Source organism: Lycium ferocissimum, chromosome 6, assembly GCF_029784015.1.
Source record: "Lycium ferocissimum isolate CSIRO_LF1 chromosome 6, AGI_CSIRO_Lferr_CH_V1, whole genome shotgun sequence".
Classification (NCBI taxonomy): Eukaryota; Viridiplantae; Streptophyta; class Magnoliopsida; order Solanales; family Solanaceae; genus Lycium; species Lycium ferocissimum.
The window spans coordinates 71,951,885-71,975,541 of record NC_081347.1 but is presented as its reverse complement, the minus strand read 5'-3'; the positions used below and the strand labels follow the sequence as shown (position 1 = coordinate 71,975,541).

At 33.4% G+C, this 23,657-nt stretch overlaps 2 protein-coding genes across 2 annotated transcripts; both read right to left on the bottom strand.

The window, feature by feature from the left end:
- Positions 1-778: 778 nt before the first annotated feature.
- Positions 779-4,847, bottom strand: LOC132060313 (leucine-rich repeat receptor-like tyrosine-protein kinase PXC3). The gene is made up of 2 exons (XM_059453295.1): positions 1,525-4,847; positions 779-1,421 (listed from the first exon to the last, which is right to left on the bottom strand). The coding sequence occupies exons 1-2, from the start codon at positions 3,875-3,877 to the stop codon at positions 1,096-1,098; spliced, it is 2,679 nt and encodes an 892-aa protein (XP_059309278.1). The 5' UTR covers positions 3,878-4,847; the 3' UTR covers positions 779-1,095.
- A 10,527-nt stretch (positions 4,848-15,374) lies between these two features.
- Positions 15,375-18,784, bottom strand: LOC132061624 (NAC domain-containing protein 83-like). The gene is made up of 3 exons (XM_059454397.1): positions 18,577-18,784; positions 17,052-17,311; positions 15,375-15,956 (listed from the first exon to the last, which is right to left on the bottom strand). Exons 1-3 carry the CDS (start codon positions 18,782-18,784, stop codon positions 15,591-15,593), a joined length of 834 nt encoding a protein of 277 aa, XP_059310380.1. The 3' UTR covers positions 15,375-15,590.
- Between the last annotated feature and the right edge of the window lie 4,873 nt (positions 18,785-23,657).

The following is a 23,657-nucleotide window of genomic DNA, read 5'->3' as shown; positions in this document are numbered from 1 at the left end:
TGCAGTATCCCTTCTTTTTTAATAGGCTATGCTCCTAAATTTCAGTTCCTCCGTACTGCGGATCGCATTTCAGTTGGGGCTTTCTATATGACTGTATCGAAAGGCCCAATGAATTGGAATTTCCCTATTGGTTCAAGTCATTTCGGGGCAAGCGGATCATTTATTATGAAGAGGATGAGCTTCAAGAGAACGATTCAGAGTTCTTGCAGAGTGGAACCGTGCAATACCAAACAAACGTTACGACATATAAATGTATCTGCTTTACCTCCAGGAATGTCTGATAAAATTTTCACAGCTAATTTGATGTGTGTTTTCAGAATCTTGAAATGCATAACTCACTGATCTTTATTTAATGCTGTGAACACTCCACTGAATATTTTAAGCGCTTAACTCTGCTCGTGGAATCAACCACTAATGCTTGCATTACATTAGGTTACTTACATCACACCCCTCTGGCGTGCGGCCCTTCTGCGGACCCTAACGAGGAGCGCGAGGATGCTTGGTCTTTGCCGAAATTTGCCTTTTTAACTCAGATGTGATGATCTTCCTAGGTCTATAGAGAAGTTTTCTGGTCAGAAATTTATGTAAAGATTTGATTCAGGGTCATCTAGCCCTCCCTCAACTAGTGTTCTTGTTTCTTGACTAATATTAGAGGAATAACATAGAAAGAAAGTTGCAAGTTGAATAGTAACATTCCCGGAAAAATTGTGCGCTGATGAAGATGCTTTAACTATGATTGAATTTAATTTGGAAGCAATGTACCAGAAAAGACAACAAGAAAAGAAAAGATCATTCTATTTGTAAACATATCATCCTAGCGAGAAATTAATCTGCATCACTTACATTTACATCTTTTGGATAAAAAATAACTCTTGATCACATAATTGAAGGCTTGAAGCCCCAAAACAAAATGGTAAAGACACATCATACCCTTAAGAATTCGACCATTTTGTCCTCTCGACTAAGAATGTCGTACACTTGTAATTTTACAGAAGCATTCACAAACACAGGACCAAGATTGTAATTTGACAGGCGCATTCACATACAAAGGACCAAGATCGAGACATACTTTGATTTGACGATACGAACTTCCATTTAGCTTTCCGTGATTTCTTGCAGCATTTCTACCACCTTCTTCATCTTTGGTCGTTTTGCTGGTGTCACATCAGTGCATAGCAATGCAACCTTCAGCGCTGCTAACATTTCCTTTCTCCAAGAAAATGAAATGGTGCTGAGCTTTGCATCGAGTATCTGCTCTGGTGTTTCCCCTCTTACAGGTGCACCTTGTACCCACTTCACCAAATCTATTCCTTCACCAAAAGCTTCATCAACGGGCAGTCGGGTGGTAAGGATCTCGAGCAAAACAACCCCGTAGCTGTAAACGTTTCCAGGAGCTGTTACTTGCATTGTATATGCGTACTCTGTTGAGAAAAAGACAAACAAAAACAAGTCAATAACAGAGTCACAATTAATCTCCATAAACGAAAAAAAGAAATATAAGTATGTGTTCAAATGAAAGAATACCTGGAGGAATATATCCAAATGAGCCAGCAACAGCACTGATACTTGCAGTCCCTCTAGACGGATCGAGAAGCCTAGATATTTCAACTTCACTAACCAAAGGCCTGAAATTTGAATCAAGAAGCACATTCCCGGAGGAAATGTCGAGATGGATGATCGCCACATTATGAAGGAATGCCAATCCTTCTGCAACTCCGGTGGCAATGGCAAGTCTCGTTGGCCAGTCGGGTTTATATTCAGTTTCTCTCTGGCTAGGGTTATGAAGATATTGAGTCAACGTTCCGTTAGCGTAATATTCATGCAACAGAAGAACGACATCTTCATAGATTCCAAACCCTATGGGCCTAGCAAGATTATCATGAACGAGTTTACTAAGCTTCTCTAGCTCTCTGATCATCTTACTCTGGTGATGAATTATGGTTTTGTCCATAGACTTTAACTTCTTCACCGACAAAATTATCCCCGAAGGCATTTCCGCTTTATACACAGTGCTGAAAGTACCAACACAAATCTTATTCGAGTCTTTCATGACCGCCTTTACAATTGCATCAAAATCAATCGCTTGCTTTAGATTGTCAACGAATATGTTCCCCGCTAGTATCACCGGTTTGCTAGATATTTCATCATCATCTCCAGCCTTTCCAGCTTCCTTTGCAGCTTTCTCTTGTTTCTCCCTCATCATGAACAGCAAAACAACTACAGTAACTGATATGAAAACTGCCAAACCAGAACCGATAACAGTCAAAACTATTCGATAAGAAACCTTGTGACCTTCATAGCTGTTTAAATCTCCACAACCATCACTCAAAGGATCACCACATAGCCCTTTGTTTCCAAGAAAACTTGAATTAGGACTTTTCTGAAAGGGTGCAAAAGTCGGTATTGGACCGGCTAATTGATTGCTCGAAAAATTAACCTCTATCAAACTCTGCATGCCTTTCAATGCGGGCGGAATATTCCCAACGAGTCGATTATTAGAAACATCTAAAGAAACCAACTTGTCAAGTTTTCCTAAATCTTGAGGCAATTTGCCATGGAGATGATTATGACTCAAATTCAACGAAATTTGCAAGTTCTTCATATGACCAATCTCAGGAGGGATATTTCCAGTAAGTTCATTATTCCCCATTTGCAACTCAAGCAACTTTACACAGTTCCCTATCTCATAAGGTATTTCCCCTCGAATCGAATTCTCCCCCAAAAGCAAATATTGCAATCTTGAAGTGTTGCATATATCCGCCGGTATCGTGCCGTTGAATTTGTTGTTGCTTAAGTCAAGCTTATTGAGATTCTTGCACTTAAGAACTGACGTTGGAATCTCTCCATAAAGGTTATTACCAGAAACAATCAATTCTTGAAGATTGTTTAGCTGACCAAACTCACTAGGAATAGTTCCATTAAACTCATTTGAAGCTAAGTTAAGAAGAGTTAAATTAGAGCACTTAGCAAACTCTGGTACAATTTCACCAGACAAATTGTTACTATCAGCTTCAAAATAAGTAAGACTACTGATATTCCCAATTGATTTAGGGATGCCTCCAATCAACTTGTTATTACCAATTCTAATACTTGAAAGTCCTTTACAATTCCCAATCGAATCAGGAATCGTTCCGGTCAACTTATTCTGAGTTAGAACAAGAAATTCAAGATTCCCATTAGCACAAATGCTCCCAGGAATAGTACCTTCAAGTTGGTTTGAGTGAAGGTTCAACAAAGAAAGCTCAGAGTACAATCCTAAGTTAACAGGAACATCACCACTAAACTCATTCTCATAAGCTGTAAAAACCTTAAGATTGGTCAAATTACCAATCCACATTGGGATAGAACCATTCAAGAAGTTACTAAATATTTGAAAATCTTGCAAATTCACCAACCCTTTAAGCTCATCAGGTAAACCTCCAGTAAGCCAGTTTTTTGATAGGTTCAATGCCTTAATGTTTCTAAGCTTACCTAATTCACTAGGAACTGAGTTTCCAAATTTGTTAAAAGACAAATCAAGAAACTGAAGCTCAGACATGTTTCCAAATGCAACTGGAATAGACCCTTGGAAGTTATTATTAGAAAGGTCTAGAAACTTCAATGCTTTGAGCTCAGATATTAGATTCAAATTACCTTGTAATCTAAAACCAGAAAGATCAAGTCTTTCTACAATTGAACTGTTGTTTGAGCTGCAAACAATGCCATTCCAAGAACAGAAATCAGTTGTATTTAGACCCCATCCAGGGACTGATAACTCTTTCCCAATTGCTTCCACTACATTTTGATCATCAAAAACTAACTGGGAATTCCCAAGTTGGAATCTTGATAACAAACCAACTAGGAAAAACACAGTTAACAAAATGCTCAAAAGTGACATTCTTGAAATTTTTTCAAGAAAACACCTCTCTCTTCAATTTCTTGTTCTTTTTCCTCCCTTTTCCCTCTAAAACAACCAAATGGGAATTTTCAACAGAACCTCCTCTTTATTTTTCCTCTTTTTTTTTTTTTTTTTTTTTTTTTGGAGGGGGGGGGGGGGGTCGTGCGGTGGTGTGGGGTGGGGTGAAAAAAGGGGTTTAGATAGAAAAAAATTGAGTCTTGAAATGCTCAAGAGGTTGTTTTTCTAAAGTAAACACCTTTTCTTTAATTTCTTCTTCCTTTTCTCTCCAAAACAACCAAATGGAACAATCAAGAATGCATTAATGAAAAATATAGGGTTTATAGATAGAAAAAAATTGAGTCTTGAAATGCTCAAGAGTTTGTTGTCAAAGAAAACACCTTTTTGCTTCAATTTTTCTTCTTCTTTCTTCTTTTTCCCTCCAAAACAACCAAATGGAACAATCAAGAATCCATTAATGATAATAATGTTACACTAAAATTTTCTAAAGAATTTGAGTGAGTGTGTGTGGGTAAGGGGGTGGGGTGGAAGAAAAAAGGGAGTCTTGAAATGCTCAAACAATGTGACTAGTTGAAGGTGAGTATTCCATTTAAGGAATCTTGAAAAATGAAACATAACCAAAAAGCTGGGAAGCCCTTAAATTAAGGAAATAAAATGTAACCAAGTAGAACTCATGTCAAGAAATGAAGAAAACATTGCGTATAGAAGAAGAAAACAAACACTTAAAAACAAAGGGACACAGAAAACCTGGGACTATGCTAGAGTGCTAGACTAGCTAAGCTGAAACAAAAAATATTAAGGAGTAAAAAAATAAAAATAAAGAACAAGGGACTAATTGTTATAGTACTTATTAGTAGTACTAAAAGTTGCAGAAAACAAAATTTAGATTAGATTTAAGGTTGCAGGACAAACATAGAGAAGATTGTGGGGTGTTTTTTTGGGGGGGGGGGGGGGGGGGGGGGGACGGGGAGTCGGGGGATGTGTACAATGTTGATTATGTAACTGATTTTCAAGGGGGCAGGTGTTTCTGTGTGTGTCTGTGTGTTATTATGTCTGTTGTGTATTTCTATGTATCTTTAGACAGAAAGAGTGGCATAAGAAGAGGGAAAGTGTGAAGGGAATTTCTGAAAAAAGGTGAAAAAGAGGAACTTTGAGTACTGAGTAGAACTATAGAGGAATCAACTCAGAGAAGTAGTAATTGTTTATCAACCATTTGTATTTAGAGCTCACTTCCTTGATTAATTTGGATTCGTCTTACTCCTCCAGGATAGAAAAAGTGTATAACTTGATCATTTACGCGCGAATTAAAATAATAGCTCTAGATACAAAATAAGTAATTTGACTAAACTACGCAATTAAACGGTATTGAGATTTGATCACTTAACACTTAATAGGGGCAAATCTGGAAAAATAAGATTAATTCTTTCTTGATTTGATAAGTGGACGCTCTTTTTGACCCAAGAAAAAAAGACTAAGTGGACACTCTTTTTAATCCGGAGGGAGTCTTATAATATTTAAAGCATTTTCTACCCCGGAATTTTCAGTCCAGCTGGAAAGTTCTCAATTCCGACTCAAATTCGAACCTTTAATTAAGAATGAAAGGATCTCTGATTCACGACGAGCGGACTCATTATGGGGTTAAAGTGTTATCTATCAAGGGATTCATTATTCCGGTTCGAAAGTTTTCTGTTTGAATTAGAACCTCTAATTATGAGGTTAAAGCGCTATTATTCAAGAGATGCTCTATTCTGGTTCTAAAGTTTTTTGGCTCGAATTCGTACCTCTAATTAAGAATAAAAGAATCTTAAATTTGTAACATTTAGACTCGGCCCTCTATCAAGAGATTCTCTATTTTGGTTTGAAAGATCTCAGTCTCGGATCGAATTCAAACCATTAATTAAGACCAAAAGGATCCCTAGTTCACGAGGGATAGACTCATTATGCGGTTAAAGTGCTCCATACCCAGACGACGTGTAGGTTCATTATGGGGTTAAAACGCTTCCTACCAAGAGACTTTTCATTCTAGCTCGAAAGTTCTCAGTCTCCGCTTGAATTCAAACGTCTAATTAAGAACGAAAGGATCTCAAGTTCGCGAGGGGTAGACTCATTATGAGGTTAAAGCGCTCTCTATCAAGACATTCTCTACTCTGATTCGAAAACTCTCAGTTCTTGCTCGAATTCGAACCTCTGTTTAAGCTTGAAAAGATCTCATATTCGCGACATGTATACTCATTATGGGGTTAAAGCATTGCCTACCAATAGGTTCTCCATTCCGACTCTGAAATTTCTTGGTCCCGGCTTGAATTCGGACATCTAATTAAGAGTAAAAGGATCTCAAATTCGTGACAAATAAACTCATTATAGAGTTAAAGTGCTCCATACCAAGAGATTCTCCATTCTGGCTCAAAAATTCTCAGTTTGTTTTAGAATTCAATCCTCTAACTACGAAAGAATCTCAATCATTGCACTATAATAACATACCTCTTGGTGGTAATTAACAAAAATCATAAAAATTCAAGCAAGTGTCACGAGAAAAATGAACAGTTCATGAGTCAATGAAACTGTTTAGGTATACTGTAACTGTTAGTTTGCCTGCTTAGCTGGTTACACATTTTTGCTTTTTAGCTTTTTCAATTTAAGACAACAGTATTCTTGTTTGTTTGTTTTGATGAAGGCCAAGGACATTTTGTTTCACTATTAAATTTGGTACTATTACTCATCCAGTGTTTGATTTTTTGGTAAAAAATTCTGCATCATTAGTATAATTGTCTTATAGTTAATACACTATTTGAATTTTGGTATTTAACTTTAAATGAAAAGGGTCACTTAGCGGACAATACTAGGAAGAACAAAATATTTTAATGTAGAATCATACTCAAAGCTTAGGATTCAGTCCATGTGAGAAAATTGTAAATTAAAAAATTATAACTGTACTTACTGAATACTATCCGCGATTATATCATGTAGTACTCTATATATACCAAAAAGAATAATATATTTTTATATCAATTTAGTTTTAAGCTTCTCATTTTATTCTTAATGACATAATTTTACCGCTACACAAATCGTGTGACTTATTTAAAATCATAAAGTTTAGAAGTGTTTATTTCTTAAATATATTTACGTAAAATAAAACGGATAGCGTAATATTTACTATTATAGCTAGTAGTACATGGTATTAAACTCAATATTTCCAATTAGTAGGGCTGAGGTGGGGTGGGGTAGTAGGTCGATGTAGAACAAAGACAGTACAATAATTCTTGAAGTAGGAATTTTGTTTATGACATAATTAATGGAGTAATGAATATACTATTATATGGTGATTATTAATTATTATTGTTTTGTTCAATGAAAAGTATTACGTAAAATTTTGTAGGCCACATGGCTAAAATCAGTCAAGAGATATGAAATTCCATATTTTTTTACGCAACTTCACAAATTAGCAAATTATCTTCATGTTTGTGCTGTTCGTTTGTCAAAAAGTCGGTATACTGATTTGCCTCCCTGCAGATATGTATAACGACGTCATTGTAGCTCCCAACAAGTTAATATTTATAATCTTTAATAGAAGCCCTCAGTAGGTGATAATGTATGCCATTCTCATTGTACATGTATGATTGAATGACTGATTTCCATTCACACATTTGAATTTTTGTAGGTGAATTGAATTATTTCACAATGTGCTTGGACCTACAAAATTAGGAAAAGAGGTTTGTGGGACACTCAAATAATGTGAAAAGCTGTGTGGGCATATTATATTCTCACAGACAAGTAGGGCCTTAGCATGTCTCTATGATAGTAGAGGGTGCCCTCCCCTCAACAAAAACAAAATAAAATAAATAAGGTCAAAAAAAAAAAAAATTAGCACCGTCTTATAAAGAGAAAATGTACATAAATAAGGTGACAAAAATCAAAATGCCTAATTTAAAATTCTCTCTCTAGGTTAAAAAGTTCAAAGACAACATCATTGATATAGAGAGGCTCTCTTTTCTTATTTTCTTTTCTCATGATGGATTGGTATATTATTGGTAAAAAGGGAATAAAATTTCTTTGAATTAATTTTTGGAAAAACTTTTTCATAAATTGTGTTGGTTAATCTTCCATAAACACATACATTTTAATTGTGACTTGCACATAATAATATTCTTAGTAAACAAATACAATTTGTAACTGTATACGACATTCTAAATGTTCTCTCTGTCAAGGCACTACCAGAAAAAATATTTGGCAACAAAAAAAATCTTGTTACCATAGATTGATTATTATTACGAAAATTTTTTACGAAAAAAAAAATATTTTGTTTGAACTTTTCGAAAACTAACATTATTGCAACAACGTGCACCAACTTTTTTTTTGTTGCTAAAAATACTTTTTGCAACAATAATCAATACTATAGCATCATAATTAAATTCTTTGGCAACAAAAAAATCATTTGCCAACAATAAAACTAAGTTGTTGCCAAATATAAATTTTTTTTGTTGCAATTTCTATATTTTCTTGTAGTGAGGTGTTAGTTTCATGAGATTTTAAGTTTTCATAAGTATTTTTTATCATCATGACGTTTGCCAAAAAAAAAAATCACATACATTCAGCAGAAAAATTTGCAGGAATCATTGAATTGGCACTTTGCATTTGCATGGACAATGATGATATACCATCTTTTATCATTGTCAAATGACTTTAATCATTTCATCACTTTTGTTGCATATTTTTTGGGATTAATTAATTAATTACTGTATACTTTTTCCTTAGATACAAGTATATGAATTAGAAATATATCTATATAGCCAAAAGAATCATTCAGCTTTTAAACGCCGGAACTTTTGATTAATTAGCCCCTCATGTTAGGTTAAAGATCAGCATTAAGCACTAATAAGTTCATCCAATTTTACAAGTTTCCTAAGCTATTATTAGACTAGTGTGTGGATTATATCTTATAATTGATGTACTTTAATATATTAGAAGAGCATTAATGTGAAGTTTATGGAGTTTAACTCATGCAACTCTATGAATTCAATGAGTATGTTAATTCATCTCCTCATTTTGTGGAGGAAAAATGGTCAATTTGCTCTTGTACTATCTGAAATTGCTCAATTTTATCATCCGTTAAAGTTTTGATCTAACATTATTCTTGTACTTATGCAAAGGGAAGATGGTCAAATTTACCCTTTTATTATTTGAAAAGAATAAATTTTACCCTCCATTATACTATCCGTACAAAATTACCCTGACACTTACCCAAGTGACGCAAATATATCCTTCTTTGTTAATCTGTCCAAGCTAATGGGTGTTCAATCCCATATGGAATTAACTTTTCGATGAGATGGACGCCGCATGACATTCCACCTCACCGTCCCAACTCATTTTATCCCCTTTCCTCCACTTCTTGTTCCACCGTCCACCAACACCTTCTCTATTATTAGTTAAATGTGTTTAGTCAAATATTACAAGTATTAAAATCAGAATTAATCAATAAATGGGGATCAAAAGAGTTATTATCCCATTGTTAAGAGTTATGGCTAAACTTAAAATTCAACTATTAGTGTGAAGGGGAAAGGAGCTAAGAAATTAGCACTATTAATATGAAAATTAGCACTATTAATATGAAAACACACTTCATTACCTAGTTGCTAATGTTAAAGGGGAGATTTAAGGGTCATTTCATATAATTCAGTATCCACAACAAACTAAGTAAAAATAACAAGTACCAAAACAAAACCATGTCTGTACTAAACAAGAACAATCAATATATAGACTAGAACAACCAAATCCCGTGTTCTAATTAGTTTTAATTCTCCTTGCCCTCTCTTTTTACTACTACACTTTTCAAAGGCCAAAAAAACTAGACTAATGACATGACTCCACTCTCAATTCTTCCCACCAATAGCATGTGAAGTAGTCATGGTGTGTGTGCCTACCTTTGCCTTTTTATAAAGTTAAATATAAAGGTGATGTTTGTATCAGTTTACGCGCATTTTAACTATGTTACTTGATAGTTACGGGAGCGGATCTAGAGTGTCGCCTACGAGTTCACATGAACCCCCAGTAGCTTGTGTTTGGATGTTGTTACGTATTGAGAAAGCTACTAAATATTTAATTGTGAATCAATAATTATTCTCTATTAACTTGAGGTCGTTGTAGAAACTCATAAACTCTAAATCCTGGATCTGATTTTGGCTACTATGTTACACCAACACAAGTACCGGTTAACTTTGTCTAAGGGTACCTTTACATCATTAGTTACGTGTTGGGCCAAACCTATTAGCTTTGATCCCAATACTGTATTAATTTTGAAAAAAAAAAAAAACACTTAATATGTTCAAATATTTTATCCCGACAGTAATAAGTAATCCTACCCTAAAATTTAAAAATTCATATACTTAAAATTTTAGATCCGCTTATGAAATTTTCCCGTCAAAGCTATTAGACAAACATTACTAGAAAATCTCTAAGTTACAATGGAGCCCGTCGAAATTTGGCTCATCGATAACGCTTACCATGAATTTTCAATCAAAAAATCCCTTGGCGACGGGCCAAATTTTGATGGGGCGTCCGTCAGAAATTAACAATTTCTTAATAGTGATATATGAAGTAATCACTTGACGGTTTCTTATATATCTTTGCTCGGATTGAAACCTCGATCATCTGTTATTATTATTTAATTATTTCATCGACCACTAAATCACAATCCTTAAATGCTCCTTTTACCTATTTCTCTTCAGAGAAATAGCTTTCCAGCGCCCCCCCCCCCCCCCCCGCCCACGCACCCACCCACACACACACACACACAAAATAATAATAAAAGACACAAGCATTCAAAAAGTTTACTCATAAAGCAAATGAGATTTGACTGTGGGATCTAATATTGATTGACTTTGAGCTCTCTTTATTAGACATGCATCATGACCCTTGTATCAAGCACTCTGTCTTAATATATAGGAAAACTAGGGGGCCCACCCCTAAAATAACCAAAAGAAGAGGAAAAAATCAATTCTTCTTTCTCTATGTTCTATTTGGCTTTCTATTTTGTTTCCAAATCAATTGTTTTTTTGTCAATTTTTCTCACTATGATAGAATGACATAATTGAAATTTTTGATAGAATGACATAATTGAAATTTTCCCACATATTGTTTTCCCCCTTTTTCTAAGTGCATTTAATATTTGTAAAGTGTAGTTTTATTTATCCAAATAGAGATGAAACTTTGAAGTCTAGTTTTGTTTCCAAATAGAGAAGAATATCCCAGTAACTTTAATTCTTTCTGTCTCTATAGATTTAACAGTAAAATGCTTCACTAACAGAGTAAAAACGAAAAAAGGAAACGAACAAACATAAAAATAAATAGTATATAAGCATGTGAAGACCATACTTGAAAGTACATTACATCATTTTTTTGCGCGGATTGCCCTTCTTTTGGGGTGGTCTTTAAATTTCGCCCCTCAAATTAGTGGTCTTTAAGTTTTGTCCTTCGCTTGAAAAGGTGACCGAAAATCTTTGAGGTTCTGGGTTCGAACCCCCGCTCAGTCATAAAAAAAAAAAAATTGCAAGGCAAGGCTTTGAGAAAAGTTTGCCTTATGCGGCATAAGTTGCATTAAGGCATAACTATAGTTATGCCGGATCCAACATAGGTTGCCTTATAAGGTAAACTTTTAAGGTATAACTAAAAGTTTGCCTTATAAGGCAACCTATGTTGGATCCGGCAGAGGTTGCCTTAAGGCATAACTAAGCCTCACGACATAAAAGTCTGCCTTATAAATTGCCTTAAGACATAAAATTTTTGCCGGATCCGGCATAACTTTAGTTATGCCTAAGGCGCTTAGGCCGGATCGGGCATAACTTTCCCCAAGCCTTGCCTTGCGAAATTACATTTTATTTTTATGCCGGAACCGGGGTTCGAACCCAGAACCTCAGGGTTTCTACGCAAAGGACAAAAATTAAAGACCAGCAATTTGAGGGCTAAAAATTAAAGACCACCACGAATGAGGGACAGTCCTGCGAATTGCCCACATTACATCTAGGAGATTTGGCACTGTGTACATTTTGGTACATGAAATTGGCATATATAAACCAAGTTTTAAGAATGTGGCATAAGATGACCCATTTTCACGTTTTGGGTTAAAAAAATTGACATATATGACCCATAAAGTGCTAAGTGAAAATAGGAATTTTGTACATTCTCTCTTCTAAAAGGTTAAATTTTTGTATATGTATACTTGTTCTCTTTCCTATATTTCTCTAACTTCTTCCCCAAAATTCTCTCCATTAGAACTCTACAATGATTAATATTCTTTAAATTCTTCATTAGAGGGTTATTTGTAGTTGGGTTTGTTGTTTTTAAGAAAATAATTGAATTTTAAATTAGGTATATGTATTTTGATTTTTGAATAATAAATACTATTATTCGGAAATCTCTCTCCCTTAACTATATATGTGTAGATATTTGAAAATCTCATTTGGGTTTTAATTGCAACTTTATTTTGGATGCATCTATTGTATTCACTTGTTGGTTTGATGATTAAGATGTATACAACTTAATGTATACACATGTTTTTTTTTATTTTCAATTTGGTTTTTGTATACATCTATTGTTATTTGTATACATTTATTGTATACACTTGCTGGTTTGTTGAACGAATTGTACCTAAAGTATACATATATTGATTGAGATGTATACACATGTTTTTATATTTTTCAACTTGGTTTTTGTATAAATACATTGTTAATAGTATACATATATTGTATACACTTGCTGGTTTGTTGAATGTGTTGTATACACCTAATGTATACATAAATTGATATACATTTGTTTGCATTAGTATCTGTATAATTTTGCACTGGTATACATACTAAATATGTGGTTTGAATTTATTATTTTTCAATTTTTCTTGTATTTCACTGGGATTATTATAGTTATACATATGGAAAATATGTTTACTAAGAGATATGAGAGTTTGAAGGAGATCATGCTTTTGCCTTTATAGACCCACTTAACAAATACAGTTTTAATTATACGAAAATGATAGAAGATATGGTGATATTTGTATCCATAATTTTAGGGATATCTAGTAAGTGAATAAATAAGAAATGGAATCCCTAGTTTTAGTGATATTCAACGTGGAGATTCCTAATTTTGCTCCACATCCCTATTATTAAGCCACATCTTTAGTTGATTGGCTATATAATGTCAATTATTTTAGGCCTAAAACATGCTAACATGTTTTGGGTTAAAAATATGCCAATACTATGTATTACTTGTATTAAAATGTCAATTTCCCTTACACCCAAAGACATATTTTGGGCTAAAGGCCCTTTGGTTGCAGTCTATGTCAATAGAAATACCCAAGCCCATTTAAGCATACTGTTTACCTAACTTTTCTTAAGAGACAACTACGTATATATACATCTTAAGGAGAAATATTTACGAAACGTGACGATAGTTTTATATTTACAAAACATAACATTACAAACCCTATACAAAACATGCTTTTTAAAAATAAATTAAAAATTAAAAAAAATTTTTTTTTAATTTTTTTAATTTTAAAAAATATATATATATTTTTAAAATATATATATTTTTTTATATATTTTTTATGCTCAAAATTTTATGTATGAAAGTTGTATGAAATGTGTATATCTCGCTCAAGGCTTAAAAAGTTCGCTCAAAATTTAGTGTATGAAAACGGTATGAAAAATGTATGAAATGTGTATATCTCATTCAAGACTTTAAAATCCGCTCAAAATTGTGTGTATGAAAACAGTATGAAATTTGTATCTCGCTCAAGTCTTAAAATTTCGCTCACATTTTTGTGTATAAAGTTCATGTTAGATTTTTGTAAAATTAATACAACTATAACAACATTGTATACAAGTTTGATACAACATTCAAGACTTAAAATAATCGCTCAAATTTTTGTTTATGAAATGTGTATATCTTACTCAAGGCTTAAAAAGTTAGCTCAAAATTTATGTATGAAGTGTGTATATCTCGATCAAGGGTTAAATATTACACTCAAAATTTTATGCATGAGAATGGTATAAAATGTGTATATCTCGCTCAAGATTTATAATTTCATTCACATTTTTCGTATATAATGTTCATATTAGGTTTTTGGAAAATTAATACAACTACAACATTGTAACAACTTTCATACAATTTTCAAGGCTTAAAGTTTTCGCTCACAATTTTGTGTATGAAAATTATATTAAAAATTTCTCTCATACATACACATTTCATACATTTTTCATACAGCTTTCGTACACAAAAATTTGAGGTAATTTTTTAAGCCTTTGATCAAAAAATTAAAAATAAAAATTTTAAAAAAATATAAAATTATTTTCTTTTTAAAAAATATATTTTTTTTAAATGAATTTTTTTAATTTTTTTTAAATAATTTTTTTAAAAAAAAATATATTTTCTGAAAAAAAAACGAAAAATATATTAAAATCCATCATGTTTCGTAATATATCTTTATGTTTTGTAAATAAGGAAAACTATCACACAAGCGTTTCGTAAATATTTCTATATATATATATATATATATATATATATATGTAGTTTTCCCTTTTCTTAACTTTAGATATGAGCCCAAAAATAACATATTGGGCCTGTTAGGTGCCCAACTGCCCGTCAACAAAAACCTGTAAACCCATCAATTATTTTTGGATAATTTTCAATATGGAGAAGTTACACATTTGGCCGTTCCTCCAGATAAATTTATATTTGTTAGCCAATACACATAATTTATATACATATGGTATATGAATATTATAAAATTCCACGCTTGCTCTTCTTTGCACAAACAAGAAATGACGGAAGAACAAAAAAAACTATTTGAATTCGTAGATAAGATGATCACACACTTCTATAATAACATTTGATATTAGAATAGAACTAGTCTTCTCACTTCTCAACATTTTTAAAGTATTTAATTTTGCATCTGTTTAAAATTGCATGTTTAAGGCAGGGAGTTAAAGCTATATACAATCAAAACAAAATAAAGAAAAGAAAAATTAAAAGAGTATCCCACTCTGGGCCTTGTGTAGAGTATTGTAATTACGGGTTCAGACGGACCCAATAACTTTTGCTCGGACTCTATATTGTATTGTATTATATATATATATATATATATATATATATATATAAATAATTAATTATGAACATAGTAACTAATCTAAGATGACAACAAGAGCAACAACATAGTAACTATCTAAGACGACAACAAGAGCAATAACATACTCAGTGTACTCTCACGAGTGGGATCTGGGAAGGTAGAGCGTGTGTAGACCTTATTCCTCTCATCGAGGTAGAAAAACTATTTTTGAAAGACCCTCGGCTCAAGTAACGCATATCAAAGCAGGTTGAAAAAGAAAATACAGAAGTCAAGAGAACATAAAAAATAATACGGAAAGCATTATACATAGCATTCAGAAAAAGGAACAATAATAACCACAAAATAATGCATAGCCGAAAGGAAGAAATAACAGGTAGTACCAAAAATTGCAGGACAAGAAACTACGAGAAAAATGCTTACTACTGGTATGAAAGGAGAAACACGTACGGTGCATCAAACTACCAAGTCTATCCCGCAGGAAAGCGAGACTAACGTTCAATTACCTACTAACATTCTATCCTAGTCTGTGAACTGAGTAACTAAGACAAGCTATGAATTCGGTAATAATTTCTGAATTTGCAAACTTCAAATTCTAGCTCCGCCTTTGATCATTGCACCAAGCTCATCAAAACCTTGGAAGCAACAAACATTTCCATGATCACCATAATTTGGAAGCTGATGAACATTACTTGATGATGATATCAAATTTGGAGTAGTAATTTCTTGGACAAATTGATGATCACCACCAAACTCCAAATTGTTGTCGAAACCTGCAAAATTTTGTTCATGCTCCATTTTTTCTTCATAAGGATACATGTTGAGAATTTCAAGACTCGGATCGTCTTGATCAATAATATTATTGTCAATGTTGGGAGAATTTGCAGCCTCGTCGTTATTGTCGTTCTTAGCCGCAGTGTTGATATAGATCTCGCACAACACATATTTGTCCAACTACACACAGATTAAGGGGTAAAATAATTGCCAAAAAATATCATTATACAAACACACACACACACACAAAAAAAAAAAAAAAAAAAAAAAGGAAGAAGAAGAAGATGAAAAAGAATATTGAGAAATACTATAAAACTAGAATAATTAAGAAGCTTCGATGCACTACCTATGTTCCGCCGTTTTATGTGGCCATATTTGACTGGACGTGAAGTTAATTAAGAAATTAAAAAGAAAGGTTTTGAAAGTAGCTAGAAAACAAACAAAGAGAAAAGTAAAACGACTAATTTATATATATCGTTAGTGTAATTTTTTTTTCATACTATCAAGTCATCCAACGAATATTATCAAGTCACTCATAGGATATCTACACGTAAACTTCCTTAAATATGATATCTACACGTAAACTTCCTTAAAATGTGAGTTATGCAATCTTCAGAATAAGATTGATTACCCGCTATAACAATAAAGATGACCTGATGATATAGAAATTTCGTACATTGACAATAGATATAATTTAAACTCATGATAAAAACAAACGAGTTTAAGTTATAGAAACCGTCGATCGTAATAAGAATTTTTTTTACGCCATCATGTTATCTTTACCTTTAATAAGTAGCATATCTTATATATTTTCAAGATTATAAATGTCACGTTTTAAGAAGATTTCGAAAAGTATTTTTCAGTAGTGCTTTTCAAGAAAGTATTTTGGGTGAAAAGCAGTTTCTGTTTGGCTAAGCTTTTAAAAAGTGCTTGTGAGTGTATTTTTCTCAAAATTACTTTTCAAAAAAGTGCTTTTGGGCAAAAACTATTCATTTAGCTTTTGAAAAACTGCTTCTGCTACTCCCCAAAAGTACTTATTTTCTCCCAAAAGCTTGGCCAAACACCCACTTTTTTAAAATAAGCACTTATTGAAAAAAATAAACACTTTTGGGGAAAAATAATTTTGACCAAACAGGCTATTACTTGTAAATATTCTTTGGGCGGCGATATATATTTAAACTCAAAACCAAAATACAGGAAGAACATATGTATAGAATTATGAAAATAAATGAACATATTACTAACCTCCTTCTGGTTTTCACTTGAGCAATTTGCATCAGGTGGAGAACTTTTTCGATCAAGACGAAATTCATGCATTTTCCACTGAGATTTTATTTTATTTTGATCATAGAAATCAAGTGTCATTTTGTAGCCAATAATATGGTCATTTTTTGTAATTTTAGCATCAACACCTGTAGCCTTCCAATTGCCTTTGCCTTTGACTTCTCTATTTGGTTTGCTGCCTTTTTTGTGCTTTCTTTCTCTTGAAGTGAAGAAATACCACTTGTCCCCTCTTTGATGCATATTTTCCGTAGCTGAAAACATAATTAAGTAAATAAAAGTATGAGTTGTCTAACAAATGAATCGCCTTTTAGACGAGATAGCTGCATGTGCTTAAAATTCAACAAGGTATGAGACCAGGAAAAGCATGGGCGGAGCTAGGATATCGCAAGGGGTTCATCTGAATCCCCTTGTCCAAAAAATCACACTATATATACAAGGTCAAATTAATTTTTATTTATATATATATTAATAGATGTCTAATTTCTTTGGTTTTTTTTCGTATGTCTATTTCTTTATATTATGAATTTCCTTAGTGAAAATCCTTGCTCCGTTACTGAGACAGAGAATCAGAGAGATCCTGGCTGGGTTCGAGTCTCACTTCTATTAAGTGTATTTTCTTAATACAAATGTAATAGTATAAATATTGTAAATATTCCTTCTTATGTATTAAATCGGGTCCCGTAATTTAGGCTAAAGATCATTCTAATTAGGGATACCTACTTTGTATATAATAACTTTGATACATCAATACAAGGCACGGATTGATTTCCTACAAATACAAATAAAGTTTCGTCTAAAAGTATTTGGTTGTCTCCTTAGTCAGAATTCTACCTCCATCTCTGCATCTGATATATAATAGATTTAGGGTTTCCATACAAGAATTTTTTTCTAGGTAAAAACTTATTCACATCAGGTGTTTACACGGAATTATATCAACTTACCATGTAAACACCCGATGTTGGTCATGGTACGTAACGTTTTTTCAGGTAAAAACCTGCTCACACTGTATGCTTGAACCAAAACCATATCGACTTATCAGATAAAGACGAGGTGCGAGTAAATATTAATTAGTTACATGTTTTTCAACATTGGTCTCAGTTAGTTTCTCATCTTTCCATGCATGAAGCCTTTCTTGTCAGAACCAAAGAAAATAAAAAGGGAAGACAAGAGAATAAGTATTCTACTGAATGTCAATGTACTTATACTTAAATTAAAAAAAAAAAAAATTAACTATCGAAAATTGTGGTAGGATGGATAGGATATTTCTCTACTCTTCCTCAAGGTTTCGGATTCGACTCTTGGATATAGAAAGAAGGGATTCTGGTAAGAAGCGTTTTCCCGTTAATAGGCGCGCGTGAATTGACTGGACTAGTCGAGGCCCAATGTAGATACTAAGCACCGGATGAGAAACTAAATTAAAAAAGATCGGACTAGTCGAAACCTAATACGAGTACCGTGCACCAGATGAAAAACTTAAAAGGAAAAAAAACAGCAGATATAAGAAAAAAGGACTTACTGCAAAGTTCTTGAGGATGATGAAGATTGATAGTACATATTTCTCGAAAATCATTTGTTGGCAATTTTTCACCATTGATTTTCTTCTTCAAATAATGCTCAATGAGCTCACAATCTTTTGGACAAAATCTATAACCTAATGGAATCCAGTCAAAGAACTCTTTATCTGATAGTAAATTTTTGTTATAATTTTCATTATTATTCTCCATGTCTGAAAAAAATTTAATCAAGTTTCTAATCCTAATGACCTTAAAACAAGTACTAGTACTAGTACTAGAATAATAAGGAAGAAGGAGAAAGACAATTATTTATATTATTATGATTTAGTGCGTTTTTCCCATGATAAAGGATGTCCTAATTAATTATGATGTTTGTAATTTTCATGTAAATTCTAGTACTTGGGATTTTAGTATAATTTCTATTTGTGAGTTTTTTTTTTTTTTTTTTTTTACGTTGTCAAAATAAAGAAAGAATGAATAAGAAATAGAAGATAAGAAGTTTCTAGATATTAAAGGCAGAGATAAAGATAATTATTATTCTCCATACCTGCAATTAATTAATTAAGCTTCTAATTCCTAATGCTCTTAAAACAAGTACTAATACTAGTACTACAATAATTAGGAAAGAAGGAGAAAGAGAAAAGGAATTTATATACATGATTTAGTGCGTTTTTCCCATGATAAAGGATGTACTAATAATAATTATACAAATTTAGTATAATTTCTGTTTGTGAGTTTTGTGTTGTCATAATGAAGAAAGAATGAATATGAAATAAAAGATAAGAAGGTTCTAGATATTAAAGGCAGAGAATAAAAAATAATTTTGCTGTCACATTAATTGGACGATTTTTTAGGAAAAGAAGCAAAGTAGAAGATCTTGATTGGTCATGAACCGTTTATAGGTACCTTTTAGAATCCAAACTGGATTCCTAAATTTTTGGTGATGTCACATAAAAATAAAAAAAAAAAAAACATATATGTCTTTAATGAATCCATGCAGGGATTAGGGTATTAATTTACAACGGCAAAACTAGCCAGATAATGGATTATCCAGCTAATGGATTGTACTGATATTGTAATATACAGTATATTTTATATTTTTCTTATTCAATGTCCAATATCTACGTTAGAACCTGATTAATTTGAATTAACATTTGAAAATTCCATTTTAGAAGGTAAAACGTTCTATATAAAATACAAATTTATTATCAGGCTTCAATTCAGAGACCTTCAAGTAGGAAAGATGCTTTTACAATTGGTGAGGGATATGCTATAGATTCCAATTTTTATTTTATTTTCTTAAATATGATCTCCTGACTCTAGAGGAAGAAGCAGGAAGAGGAAAAAAGAGAGCCGCACCCCCAGATTGAAGTCTTCTGATAAGATCAAAGAGAGAAGATTCAGACAAAGTGCCCCTCCCCACTCCATTCCATGATTAGTAAAAAAATTTGGAATATAAGGGGGTGAGGTCCAAAAAAGCAATTCATAGAATGAAACTGCTTAATAAGATCAATAAAGTAGCTATTGTGGCTATATCAGAACCTTTCATAAACAAGAACAAAATTGATAGTTACAAGAAATTTTTGAGATTCCATCACTGTATTGCCAATACTAATGGACAAATATGGTGTTTTTGGAACCACTTTGACTATTATGAGATCTTGGAAAGCAATGACCAACATATCACCATTAAACTCAAGGACTCTCCTACTGATACAGGTACTTATATTACTGCTATTTATGCAAAGTGTTCTGCCTTGGAGAGAATTGAATTATGGGATAGCATCACTGAGGTCAGTCTCAAAGTAGATGGACCGTGGTGCATGGGAGGGGATTTTAATGTTATTATGGATACTGATGAAAAGCTGGGGGGTAAAACTTATAGAATCTTTAAGAGCATTGACTTTATAAATACTATGGATTCTTGTGGGCTGTCTGATGTTGGTTTTACTGGACCCAAATTTACTTGGTGTAACAATAGGAGGTTGACTAAAAAGATATGGAAAAGGCTAGATAGGGTCCTGATTAATGATGATTGGGCCCAAAAATTCCAAAAAAACTTGGTGAAACACCTTGCTAGAACAGGCTCTGATCATAGACCTCTTCTATTCAAATTCAATGATGATCACCACAGTAGTATCAAGTATTTCAAGTATTTAAACTTTTGGATTGATCAACCTGATATTCTTGAAATTGTTGAGAAGTCCTGGAAGGAAGAGGTTAGAGGTAGTGCCATGTGGATTCTTCAATCTATGCTAAAAAGACTGGGCAGAGTTCTAAGCCACTGGTCCAGACACCATATTGGAGATATCCATGAAAATGTGCGGAGTTGGGAAGCTAGAATGGAACTGCTAAAAAATCTGGACATCATGAATAATTCTGATCATACCAGAGAGGATCTCAATAAAGGATATGCTGAGTATGTCAAATGGCTTAGCTTACAGGATTCTCTTTTAAAGCAGAACGCTAAGCTTAGTTGGTTCAAAGATGGTGATAAAAACTCTAAATATTTTCATAGTGTCTTGAGATTCAGAAGAAGAAAATTAGAAATCCAAAGAATCAAATACCACAGAGGAAGATGGATTCAAGGCAAGGAAAAGATTGCAAAGAATGCAGTCAAGCATTTTGGAAAACAGTTCAACCTCAGCCTCAATCTTGATCAGGGAAATACCATGGATCATATTCCTCAGACTATCACTGCTGAGGATAATGAAACTCTTACCAGGATGCCTGATAATGATGAGATAAAATTGCTGTTTTTGGCATGAACAAAGATAGTAGTGCAGGCCCTGATGGTTTTAATGGGCTGTTCTGTCAATCTTGCTGGAAAATCATAGAAAATGATGTTGTCAACTTTGTCAAAGAATTTTTCAATGGTAAAAATCTTACCAGGTTCTATTCTCGCACTTGTTTAACTCTGATTCCCAAAGTAGAGTCCCCCTCTAACTTCTCTGAGTTTAGGCCTATAAGCCTCAACAACTATTCTAACAAAATTTTGTCAAAGATCCTTGCCAACAGATTAAACCCTCTCCTTCCTAAGCTCATCTCAGAAAATCAGAGTGGATTTATATCTGGGAGACACATCACAGATAATGTGATGTTAACTCAAGAAATAATCCACCATATTTCCAAAGATAACAAAGGAGGTAATGTGGTGCTTAAGTTAGACATGGCTAAGGCTTATGACAGACTGGCTTGGCCATTCCTGTTCAGTGTCTCACTCAAGTTTGGTTTCAATGCCAGTTGGATCAGTCTCATAAATAGAAGTATTTCTAATGTTTGGTATTCTATAATTCTTAATGGTGCAAGACATGGATTCTTCAAATCGTCCTAAGGATTGAAGCAAGGTGACCCTATATCCATTTCTTTCTTTGTTACTGCTGCTGAAGTACTGTCCAGATCCCTCAATAGCCTTATTACTAATCAGAGCTTCATCCCTTTCTCTATGAGTACTAGAGGCCCTCAAATAACTCATCTAGCCTATGCTGATGACATAGTGATATTCAGTAGTGGAAACTCTAAATCCATCAGATTGGTGATGAAACAGATAAAAAAATATGAAAGGGCATCTGGACAATTAGTCAATGTTGATAAAAGTTGCTTCTTGACCAGTCCCAAAACATGTGCTTACAAAATTAACAGACTCAGAAACTGCACTGGTTTTATGAACAGGGACTTCCCATTTACATACTTAGGGTGTCCTATTTTTACTGGACCAAAGAAAATCTGTTATTTTGATAGCATGCTGGCTAAAATCATCAAAAGAATCAATGGATGGCAAGGTAACATGCTATCCCATGGTGGGAGGCAGGTTCTGATTAAAAGTGTAATTCAAGCTCTCCCTACTTACATTCTAAGTGTTATTGATCCTCCTAAGAAGACTCTAGAGCTCATTGAACAACATATGAACAACTTCTTCTGGGGGGCATCAAAAGGAAAAAACATATATCATTGGAGCTCTTGGAGTAATATGTGTTTTCCTAAAGACGAAGATGGGATAGGAATGAGGAGGATGCAAGATATTTCAAACACTTTGGCAATAAAAAGGTAGTAGAGATTTAGAACAATCAAATCCATGTGGACTGATTTCTTAACTGCTAAATACTGCATAAGGAAGCATCCAGTGGATAGAAAATGGGTCCCTGGAAAAATCTGTTGTTAGCTAGAGATAAGGCAGAGAAATGCATTAGCTGGAAAATCAACAATGGAGAATGCAATTTCTTGTGGGATAATTGGCTCGGTATTGGTCCATTAGCTGACTACTTCTCTGATTATAGAATTGGTGGCGGCAACAAAGTCATGGTCAAGTACTTTCTGTTAAACCATAGATGGAACATGACTAAGTTGTATAATACTTTGCCTGGAAATATTGCTCTTCACATTAGTACCATTGACGCTGGTCAAGAAGACAGTGTGGACTATGCTATCTGGAAAGATAACCGGAATGATCATTTTTCCAATACTTCTGCTTGGCACTTAACTAGAAGTTATAGATCAAAGATGCCTTTTCTAAATAATATCTGGCATAGCTCAACTCCTTTTGAAATCTCTTTTCTTACCTGGAGATTGATTCATAAAAAGCTTCCCTTCAAAGAAGCAGTGGTTAAATTTGGAAAACAAGGTTCCCCTACTTGTATATGCTGTGCAATTCTTGAGAATGATTCCATTCAACATGTCTTTGTTGAAGGACAAACAGCTAATCATATTTGGAACATCATTGGAGCCCCTTTGGGTCTGATTCATAAGCATATCCCTATTAATGTCCTGCTACAACACTGGTGGAACCAGAAAGTAAAGAATAAGGTACACAAAACAATTTATTAGACTGCTCCTATTATGATATGCTAGGAAATCTGAAAAATTGGAGTTCTTGTAGGTTTGGGGAGAAAAAAAAAATTTCTCTTCACAGACTGGAAAACCAGACCATATGGAACATCAAAATTGCTCTAAATGTTGCTTTCCTAAGAATAGATTTTGGAGGTAGTTGGATCAAAACTTGTGAAATTGCTGAAAGAATCAAACCTGTGCTAAAATGTACTATCATCTGGTGGAAAAAGCCTGCTATAGGTAAGCTAAAACTTAA